The following is a 12,037-nucleotide window of genomic DNA, read 5'->3' on the forward strand; positions in this document are numbered from 1 at the left end:
GGAGGCCGCGAGCGCGCTTCTGTCACGCTGCCCGCACGAACGCCGCAACACCTACCAAGAACGAGTTCCGCGGTACTGCCTGATTTTGTACCCTGGGGAACCCCCCAGAAGCTTAACTTTCAGAAGGAAGTTGTTATGTGAAAGTGTGAAAATGCACATCTATACACCCATATGCAATTCCAGACTTAAATGCGAGAGTGGAAAGCAGGAAGTGTCGAAGCTCTTCTATTAGATGTTATCCAGCTAAACACGTCATAGGGAACGTGATCTGAGATTTCACATTTGCAGTCCACCCACAGCACCACCAAGGATTTAACATCTACAGAATGCAAGTCTTCATTAAAAAAAAAAAAAAAATAACAACCACCATTCCTGGTGCATGGTTACCATCCAAATGTAAGCAGGTACGGCATGTTTTCAGAAAGCCTGAAACAATGCCTTCTTGCACAAAAAAATAGCTGCATATCTTGACAGCTGAATTTGCAGCTTAGCAGCGCAGTGTTTAAAGGGCAGGTATTCACGTAACACGAGGTGCAGAAGTAGAATATATTTTACATAAATAATCCCAATAAATGCAAACAAGCCAAGTAATTATGAACAAAGGGTGGATATAGCAGTGGTCAAAAATGCCCTGTTAATGCTTTAAAATGGGTTAATGATGAATGCAATGGTGACTACTAGCTAAAGGTTGTAATAATAGACATCAATCATATTCTAAAAACAGTCTTGGAAAAAAAAACATCTCCTATTGATAAAAGCAGAGTTCAGCCCTACCCACAGAATGAGGTTGATACTTCTCCTAAATATTTAAAAAAGAAACTGCATACTTACACTTTCAGGGATTGTTGGCAATCCAGTTATATCAGGAGTAATGAAATACGAGTGCTAATCAATGGGGAAAAATAATTAATAATTTATGCACACAGAAACCAAAAATTCCTTTTTAAAAAAATCCAGCATTTAGGATTTCCAACCCCATCTTTTTTTAAGCAAATAGCCAGTTTTCCAACAGCATTCTTACCACTACTAGACAAAGAATTAAGCAGACCACGACACAAAATGACAAGCTCTGGTTCAACACAGCACACAAACCGAGGGAACAAAACACTGGGCTGCAGTTTTGAAATAACACTGAAATTAAGACAGCTTTAAATGTTGTCATGAGCCTGAGAGTAGCATTGATTAACTTAAGCATTGATTTAAAAATTGCAACCAAAAAAAAAAAGTTAAAGGACAAAACATAAATTTAGAACGGAAAAGGAAAAATCATTCACATGAGAAAATTAATTAGAATAGAAATATTATCACTTGATACACATTCTCTTCTCTTTCCAAACACCTTTGAATCAAAAATGTGCTAACAGAAATGCAAGGTCTGACAGCTTGAGATTCTGCAATCATTTATGAAATACATTAGCAATTTTATGCATCTTAGTTTGAGGCCATCTAGGATGTAAATATAAAATGGATTAAACTAAAAACAGATGTAATTTAGCTTATTCTCATTAATCCAGTCCTTTTAGTAGTTACCAGACATGGATTTAGCTCAGTCATTTTAAGGCATTTTTGCATATTAGTCTAAATCTCAAAGGACAAAAAACCTTAAGTGCATACTAAGTAAATGTGATAATTACTGACTTTTTAGCTTTTATTTGTTTTTAACAGAATTTTGACATTTTTCATAGACTTTCTTTGTGTATTTTAAAATTATAATTAACAACAAAAAGACACAGTTCGTTTTTAAGTCAAACGTGAAAAAGATATACCAAAACATAAAGGAAGTCTGTAAGATATTAAATGTGTCTTGTACTGAAGCAAAAAAAAATTATTAATAATATTAACTCTGTGTAGGAGACTTATTAAACCAGCTTGATACATTTAATAGAAAATTTTCCCCACAAATTAGGTCATTTGGCAATAGTTAAAAATTTAAGAAAAGAAAACTTGGCTTAAAAAAGGCATCCCATAAACATCGTAACACTTGCATAATGAATATCCCAAGTTATTGTTTTGCATCAACAGAGGAAAAAAAGCTAAGATTTTTTTCTCTAGTCAAGAACAGGAAAATATTCAGATTAATGGAATGCCTACATTCTTCAGAAGTATAGTGAGAACCGAAAGTGATTTCCTATATGTAATAAGGTCACAGAATATTTATCAAAAGATTTCTGAGTAATTAAGTTAATAACTTAGAGAAGTAATTATTTATAATTAACAAAGTAATAATATTTCACTCATTAAACAGAAAAGGAAGTCAGAACTATGAGAAGCAAAGACCCATTACTGCAGTCATTAAGAGTCATAAAGCAGCAAAAATAATGTGGTATGGAGTCCTTGCACATCTTTGTGAACTCCCTTAGGAAGATGTACGACCTTGGAAGAGATACTAAATTAATAGTTGCTGTCCTGTATAAAGTTTTCTCTAAAAAGGACGCTAGAAAAAGCAAGTTTTGTTCATCAATTTAAGGGTTTGATTTTGGTTGCGGGTTTACAGAAGGATTATGACGCGCACACACATAGCTCGAAGTTAGATTGATTTAAACAGAATAGGTACATTAATATCGGACTGCGCTCTTAGGCTAAAGACAGCAGCAGAATTTCCCGAAGGACAGGTATAAGTAAGCCTGCAATCAAAAGAGATATCCTATAGCAAGTAATTATTTCTTTAATTACAATAGGCTTTAGACAGTCAGTGCCTTTTAAACTCACCGATACAAGACAAGGCTGTTTTTTCAAAACTTGCTCACTTGCAAAAATCATCTCTTGGTTCTTATGCAAGATGAGAGAAAGATTGAACAATTGACTTTTTAGTTTTCCAACAAAAAGGCCAAAGCTGACTCTAATGCTTGTAATAGTCCATGTTTAAAACATTGGCTGAAAATGTTTTATTTGTTGTATTCCTCCCCCATTTGAATTCAGACTTAACTTAGCTAGCTTTTCCAAAAAAAAAAAAAAAAAAAAAAATCACTTTTAATAGCCCTCTGTGGGTAAAATAAAAGTGACCCAAATTACATTTAAGCTCAGGTTTCATAGAACGAATGATCACCCCTCATAAATTTCAGCTGCAGAATGTTTGTTACTGGGACTGATAGGTGAGAGGAGAACTTGGTCCCTAACTGGACCAAGGCATTTTGGTGTCCTCCTGACCAAGGATTACTGGGAAACACCATCTATCCTGATACTGGTTCCCAATCATAATTTATGCATGATTATATACATGCAATCCTAAGTACCGTTGTGGTCTGCCATCTAAATCCCACTTCAACACCTATGAGCCTTACCCTGCAGCATACCTGAATAAATGGGGGGAGGGATCTTTTTAGTTCTCCATCATAAAATTTGAACTAGACTCATCTTGGCACAATGAAAAGCCACCTCATGATGTCATTTCTACAATTATTTTTCAGACTGTAACTTCTTTTTAAGTCTATTACTACTGACGGTTCCAGTCTAGCTTATTTATAATATATGAGGAGCAAGAAAGGAACATCAATATGAAAGACTAGGCACACAAAGCTAAGAGTTGAAAGTGGTCATAAACATTTCCCTGCTCCCTGCAGCACTGAGGATTACAAAAACAGAGATGTCCGTAGATCCAACAAGCATTCTGACTCAGGCTAACCTATTCCTTCCTGCTCTGCCCCGCCTGAACCCATAATATTTGCTCAACTGTACCTGCAGCCAAGCATTTGGCAAGAGGCCTGCATTTAGGTAATCACTGTTTGGCTAAAAAGGTTACAAAAGTCTTTGATGTAACAAACTACTGGGAACAAGAGACAATTGAGGGGAAAAAAAAAATTCAAAAGTCAGATAATATTGAAATAAAACCAGCAAGCATCAACTTCATTGCAAGCAATTTGTCGTCCCAGTGTTGCCAGCTGTATTCACCATAATATCAATTTCCAGGTTATCACAACATTCATTTTGAGGTAGGCAAGTTCTATGCAAGATGAACTGCAACACTGATAACAACAGGCAGTAACACTTTGCAAGAAATGCAAGGAAAAATATCTTTAAAACTTCTCTATGTCCCTCTGAAACACAGTAGGATTTTTAAAGGACTTTATAAAGTGTCTTAGGGTTTCCAGATTAGAATTGGTTGTAATACATCAATTAACGATAGCAAAATATTACTTGATATACAGAAGTATTCTTGGCAAAGGTACTATGAACTGAAAAATAACTTGAAAATATTACACTGACAACAGGAAGAAAAAACTTAGCAACAGGAACAATTCCAACTGCAGCCTCAAAAACCAGTACGTTGTTCTGGTGAAAAACAACACACAAGACTGGAAGGACTTCCAAATACAGTGGATTAGCACGGTTCAAAGGGGAAAAATATTAGGCCTCTGTAGCCTAGTGAAAAAAGCATAACAACGAATCTGAAACATGACAAATTAAAATAAAATAAAGGTAGCATTACGTTAAGCAGCAAGGGTGAGTAACTACTGGAACAGAAGTGGTAGACTCTCCATTTCTGTAGGCTTTCATAATAGGGCCAGATGCTTTTCTGGAGTCTGTGCTTACTTTACTCGAAGTATTGGGCTCAATTCTAAAATAAGTGAGTTAAAAGTAACAGGAAATGACACAAATAAGGTCAAAATAAATAATCTAATGATCTCTCAGTATGCGCGTAAGGGAAGCCTTTACAAAACCACTTCTTTCTGTGCCCTGCAAACTGTGCTAGTTCAATCAAGAAACAGTTATTTGCACACTTATGTGTGCAGTAGTTGTACAGATGCTGTGAACACGAACAGTGTCTCGGAGACAGCAGAGGCTCTGTATTGGCTTTACATTTCACGCAGGCTCTACAAATGTATTTAAACGTGTCCATATGCTATCTCTGTTAAAAACTTCAGGAACTGTAACAGTGACAGGCTCACTTTTTGATGTTTCTGCGGCAACAGCACCTTGCCATACTATCACTGCCCAGTCCCACATCACGGAAAGTCAGACCACAAAAGCAAGGTAGGCATGAACACGTTCTTTCACCTAGATGTGCTGAAAGGTTCACGTAATGCAGTACACTTCTCCTACCGTCTTTCCTACAGCACTTTTGCATGATCAGGCGAAACTAGGAAAAAGGGGAAGGAAGATGGGAAAGAAGCCACCTTACACAGATTTTTGTCCAATCCTGCAAGTCTACCTACTCAGACATAAGAGGCAATAAAAGAGAGTTAGTGTCTCCCGATTCACAGCAGGAGAAACCAAAATTATCTACACGAAACAGCTGGAAGCACAAAAAAATAGTTCTAGCACTTCCAGCTCCCCCTGCAGTTTACTTTCTTATCCACAGAGGAAAATTCAAATTTCTGCTTCTTTATGACTGCGACTTTAAGAGAACAACATGAGACAAAGACAAACTCTATTCTGCATGGGGGGGGGGGGAGGGAAAAAAAAAAGGTTGTCCAAGCCGGTTAATGATGGGAAGCAACATAAGTTTACTCTTTACCAAGGGTTGCGGGTTTTTTTTGTTTCAGCCTTACCTACTACTTTATAGTCAGTAATAGGAGTACGAGTTAAACAGAGAAGGAGTCGGAGTTAAACAGAAAATACTTACCACACTTAAACTGACTAAAGCGTTCGCCTTTGGCACAGGATGGCTATACAATGATTTTAACAAATCATTTGAGTCATTTTCCTATAGGGAATATTTTTAAAAGGTAGTTAATTATTGTATAAAAACTGACTAATTACCATTTACTACACATCAAACTATATATTGACAAAGATATATATATATATTTAATGAGAAAGACAATTGCAATTCGCAGTGAAGTATTTAAATATTAGGTATAAAATTCAGGCCAACTTTGTATCTCAGAAAATGATTGTATCTGCAAATTAAGTCAATCTCTTACGTATTTCCCCATACACTCCTTAAATGAATCACATTATTTGCAACTGAAAATAGTGCTAACATGTCTAGCTGGTCTGTGCATCTTGGACATCATCTTCCTAAAACGGTTAGCCATGATATTTGTCTATTCAAAGTTTTACTAAATATGCAGCCCCATAGCTATATTGTATGCTTTAAAAATGATTCAGCAAAGCACATAAAACAGTTAATAAGGTTTACTAAAAAGTACATGCAGCTACTGGGTTTAACTAGGATCCCCCACCTTGATCTCTAAAAGATACATTTAGTTGGGAAAGAGATGCAGACGGAGGTTTTGTTTGGTTTAGGGTTTTCATTCAGCTTAGGGGTTTTATTCACGGAGATTAAACTCTTTTTGTTGTCAAAGTAAAACCAAAAATATCAGTGTCAAGCCAGGGCTAGCTTTCAAACATATTGTTTGAGTTTGCAGGAAGCTTCCACCTCTCCCTGCAAGAATGATGATGTTACTGGATCTCGTACTGGTAAACAAGATTTTGGGTCTAGCTCTCGGTCAGACGAACAGTGCCTGGGCCAGGAGGGAGCAATGTCCTCTAACAGCCTCCTCAGCAACAGACATGGCACTAGGCAATACAAAAAAAATACTTCCGTACACTGCTAAAACTTTCTGACCCATCAAAACCGTTTTGTCAGCATATAGGACAACAGACTGATAACCCAGCAACTTACATTGGTTACAGTAATAGCTGCAATGCCAGAACCAGTGGTCAAGAAACAAAGGAGAAGACAATCCCTACCCCTTCTGTCAAATACAACCTTAATAACAATTTTTACTATTACAGTGAAATCCGGCCCAAAACCAGTCTCATTGTACCATTTATAAGACTTAAATGTATTCCACACTTCATTTAAACACAGCTAACACCAAACTTTCCTACTGCATTTTCTTCTTACATAAAATATCATCATTCTCGATAGTCCATTTACTGTAAAGCACAATAATTGCTTATTCTATAGTTCATATATTTTTGAAATGTCAGCTTTTCCAGTCTACAGCATATGGCTGACTATTGATGCTTTTTTTTTTTTTTATTACAATCTAGTACACTAATATAGTTAAAGCAGAAAGGTATAGCTTTAATGTTCTCAGTAAAGACAGATGCCAGCATTTCCTTTCCTGCGTAATCCTGGAATATCTCTAATTGCTCATGAATATGCAAACTAAACTACCATGATTCTTCACCAAATGCTGCAAGTAATTTTGTCTTGCTAGTTGAGATGACAGAATTACGAGAGGTAGTTTTTAGTTAATATGAAGGGTGAAACAGTACATCATATTTTATGCAGTTCTGAAAAAAAGTGTTTGTAACTGATAATCAGATAGTTCCAGAGATCTACAGTTTACAATCAATACGTCATACAGATCTCCAGTGATGTGACACTTTACTCACACTTCACCCAGGACTTGTTTATGCTAAGATTGACACTTTATAAAGGTATGCTCTCAGCAGCTTTTTAAGATTAATGTGGGATTCAAGTGACAGTGGCAGCTGTATGTGCAGATTCTTTGAATTTCAGTATGATGAATGCAAACACTTGCTTCTAAATTCTACTAACATTTTAAACTTTTAAACAGTATAGAATCACTTTACAGCACTTCAAATGGTGACTATTATTTCAAGGAAAATGTTTTACACAAAGAAACAGAATATCTAAAATTACCTGTTCTTTAGCCAAATAATCTGCCAGGGTATTTAGGAGCTTGTAGTATACCTCAAACCATGGTAGGTAACTAAAACAGGAGGGGGAAAAGCATTTTAATAAAAGATCAGTGTATTTTTTCCAGCGCTTATAAAATACTACTATGATTAATCTGACTTGCACATTTTTATATTATTTCTACATATAAATAAAATGCATATAAAACTTTTCCCCACAAATTTAATGGCACATCACTGATAGATAGTAGCAAAGCTACGTTTCTTTATGCTGGACACCTGCTTGAAGTTCCATTAAGCATAGATTAGTTCATAATACTTTCACTTCTCATTATTTTAAAGGCACCAAAAAAACATTTTAAGCATTGCCAAATCATATTCCCGTTATCTTTAATTGTTGTGGCTTTCAGTAGCTATGTTATTTGCAATTTTGAAATTCTACGTCCTGTTGTACCTGGTGGACTGCCAGCACTGCTGCTTCCCTGGAAAATGAAAAACGGTTTTACCTGGGCAGACCAGGTACCCCGTATTTGACAAGCGGTACAATGCTATGCAGCAGTATAGATGTCACATCATATGTAAGAATACTGGTCCCCCTATAAAGTCATTTCTATAGATAGAATTAACTTCTAAAAATAAGAGAGCATTCACCGATATTGTAAACACACAGCACATTAATACATGAATACTTAACAGACTTTTAACACAAGTCTGCAGCCCATATACGTGCAATACTCTCAGTGAGTTAAACAGAATCCGAAATAAATAAGACATAACTGAAGAGAATGAGAAAAGAAACTCAAACACAGTGGCACCAGTTCCATTTTTTTTGTCATCTATTTACAGAACAGTTACCTTTAACAGTGACATCATCAGTGACCGTATGCTACACAACTTTCCATAATCACTATTTAAGGCTATGATACAGATGTAGTAAGTCTGGTAAGCTAAATAGTACCAGTATAAATTACCCCTTATTTACACATTACACACCTTCTCACGTCTGTTAGAATTTTATCACGAAGAACATTACTAAAATGGTAATAGTATGGTTATATTAGTCATTTGAGATTAGAAGGGGGGCTGGGAAGGAAATAAAGCCTGAAATGCTTTTACTGTATTTCATACCCAAATGTAACAATACTACACACTTCGTTACTCAGTGCAGTGTAAATCCACAGACAAACTTCCAATGCGTTTCTTAAAAGCTCTAGTGTGCGCTGCGGACAGTTTATATATTCCAGGAAACATGCTAACTGCAACTGAAAAAGCCCGGGATGCAGCACCTAAATGCCTTCCCTGATAGGAAAAGGAAAGCTGTCAGGGGAAACCCTGGCTGGCAGAGAAGCCAAGTCTACGTTTGTGCAGCGAGTCCAGTGAAGTGTTATGTTTTCTTTGTAACACCTCTGCGCTCAGTTCGCAGCTGGCAAGGCTGCAGGAACAGGTCCCAATTCTAGGGCAAAGGAAGAGAACGGCAGAAATCTGAACATAGTTACAGTTATGCATTTTCTAGCAATCTTACTTTGCTATCCTTATAAATGCTTAACTGCTGGTTCTTAAAAAAAAACCACAAAAAAAATCATGAATTTACTCTTGCCAAGCCAGAGAGACACAGAGGAAATGATTTCTTTTAGAGCCACTGTATTAATGTCTTTATCACACTTTACCATACACTGTACTGGCTATTAATCAAAACTACCTCAACTTCTTAACACTCACAGACATTTTTAATGCTTGGTATTGTTGACAGTAGTTAAGGTGTGACATTATTGCATTTGCTTTTCAATATATTCTTATATAATCATAAAATTTACTTCGTTGCACCTGTGTAAGGCCACTCACTGCTTACAGGCATGAACGCTGCACGCCCCTGTAAAACACCTATCATAACAGCACCTAAAACATCTGATCTTTGAGTTTTCTTCCACCTAGGGCTCCTGTTCTACTATCTTCTGAAATCATGTTAACCTGGTTTTACGTGTCACTGAAACACAGCGTAGATAGGCAAACAAAATTGTTCACCACAGCGTTCAGAGTACCTGCAAATGTCAGAGCTATTGAACAGTTTTACCAGCCTAGAATTACAGCAGGGACTGGAAGACTGTTCCAGCGTTTTGTCCAAGTCAAGGTACAAGGTAGGTATAAATCACAAAGTATTTTTGTAACACTGGACACAGAAACGGGTTAGATTATCTAAAAGCTTTCCAGCCTTTTGCTATCACCTCTGCATTAGCAATGTACATCACTCCAGCATATTTTGCTGTAGAATACTCTAAAATCTTATCTGATCATTCATTCTTCATAATGAACATTTATGAACAGCATTCTATAAAAATAAATGCTACTTCAATAAAATATTAACCATATTTCTTTCTTGTAACTGTGATCTCAACTCCCTCTTACAGTGAAAAGAAAAATTAAACGCAATTTTTAACTCTATGCATAAAAAGGTCAAATTCATTATTTGAAATTAATGAACCCTAGCAGAAAGCCAAGGGAGATTTTTCTTTCATACGGCAAGGCATGCTGACCAGAGTACTCATACAAGAATTTCTTCCCTTAGCAAAATCAGGTTGATGATACACTTCCATGTCTTCATGTAACAAAACCACAAAGAAAAACATTGTAAAAACAGATTACTTGAACACAGTTTAAAAACGCCAGTTTCCTTTCTGAGCTGAAAGACTGAAAAAAGAATTGCTTTAAGCCTTATAACCACAGGCACGAGGTTAATGTAATTTCAACATGCCTCTTAAACCTGAAAAATCAAGGAAATCAAACCAAGTACTCCATCACGTTATATAGCATGAAACCAAAGGCCACCAAGACCTGTCCTCTGTTTCTTCTCCACGCAATCTTCAGTTCTTCAAAAGCACAGTTTAATTGCAAAAGTTTTTGTCGATATTTTTAATTATACTGTTCTTAGCACAACAATATTACAAAGATCTATTGGAAAGCAAAAAAGTTCCCTTTATGTTTTTCTTTTATGTATTTGCTAATTGCTATTAACTCAGTGTAATAAAGAATTGTTACATTTGTTGTCTTTCTAAACAATAAAGAGTGCATTTGTGTGTGTGCATATACAACGCATCTCTGCATTCAAAAGTTAACAAACACAGGTTGTGTCTGTTCATAATAAAGACAGCTATCAGGTGGTATTTTAGATTCTCAATTCAAAGAGCAAGTATAAATTCTCTTTATTTTGTAACATCCTCAAGGCTGTCAAGCAACATTTTTGTCCTCTTACATCACAGGCTGATTTTGCAAGCACATGTGTTAATAATCCTATTAATTTATTTGGACTACTCTAGTAAATAGATTTATTCATAGATGAACATTCCCATGATATCGGCTTTACATGTCTATCCAGTACATCGTATCAGATAAATCACTGTATACAGCACTTGTGTGCATGATAGCTAAAAACCAGAAGCATTACAGGTAAAAGAATCTTCTTAGCTTGTCCTGTTAGCAAATCTTGCACAATTATTTAATCTTTGCTTAGCACAGAAGAACTAGTCTTACGTACAGAAAAGTCATGCAGCACATAAACGTCCATCGACATCTGTTAAGTTGGGTAACAATTTTTTTCAAGTCAGTAAAGAAATGCACTGACTGCAAAAAATAGTTTTGAAATGGCTGTATTTAACAGAAGAGACCTGTAATATACTACTCCTAACTCAAAACTGTCACACTAATACGTACCTTAACAACAGATAAAATCAAAATTAAAGTCCATTACTAGAAAGACCTTACCATCATACTTGTATTCATAAAATTATTTATGAGCAGTGCATTTCATAATTAATTAGCTGTCTTACGAAAACGTCAAAACGTTATCAATGAAGCCCCTTCACAGTAGATAGAACAGAGGAAAAACAGGGCTTTAATTTTCAATTTTAATGTATTTAGAAGCCTAAACTTCAAATAAAAATAATTTAGGTTCTTAAACTATGAAACCATTATTGGTTTCTTGTTTGTTTTTCTTTAATTGTACAGATTGTCTTTGCATTCCTCATGTTACAACCAGTAACTGTTCAAGAAACAAACGTACAAGACAAACATACAACAACCTCCAACAACATAAAACAATTTCTCTAAAGTTGCCACAAAACATTTCTCCTATAATAAAGAAAAACATCAAACCATACGCAATATTGCGCTAATAGATACGTATTCCCTGGTTGAGAACACAGTGGTCTTTATTTAAAAGTACAGCCACTGCCTGTCACAAAAGCAAGAGCCCAAGATATTTCATGGTTAATTAAAAACGTACTTAGCATTTTCTTTTAATCCAAATGAGCCACAAGGCAGGAGCTCAGACTTTTATACAAAGTCACGCATAACCCTTGTTGCCGTAAGTAGACTTCCACCTCACTGGTGCTTCTACTATAGCTCTGATAAAACTTTTACATTCACGAGTCAAAGGTTAAATAAAGGAGAGGAAATGTTTTCTGTCAAATAGTCAGGTAACCACTAA

At 35.9% G+C, this 12,037-nt stretch overlaps 1 protein-coding gene across 1 annotated transcript in view; it reads right to left on the minus strand.

Annotated features, from left to right (window-relative positions):
• Window positions 1-12,037, minus strand: part of DENND1B (DENN/MADD domain containing 1B) — a 173,265-nt gene that overhangs the window by 78,805 nt on the left and 82,423 nt on the right. Inside the window, exons 6-8 of the mRNA XM_009326173.1 lie at window positions 7,562-7,631; window positions 5,564-5,644; window positions 832-885 (exon numbers count right to left, since the gene is read on the minus strand). Coding sequence (XP_009324448.1) covers window positions 832-885; window positions 5,564-5,644; window positions 7,562-7,631 — 205 coding nt within the window. The remainder of the gene's footprint in view (window positions 1-831; window positions 886-5,563; window positions 5,645-7,561; window positions 7,632-12,037) is intronic.

The sequence above is a fragment of the Pygoscelis adeliae genome, unplaced genomic scaffold, assembly GCF_000699105.1.
Source record: "Pygoscelis adeliae isolate BGI_AS28 unplaced genomic scaffold, ASM69910v1 Scaffold256, whole genome shotgun sequence".
Taxonomy (NCBI): Eukaryota; Metazoa; Chordata; class Aves; order Sphenisciformes; family Spheniscidae; genus Pygoscelis; species Pygoscelis adeliae.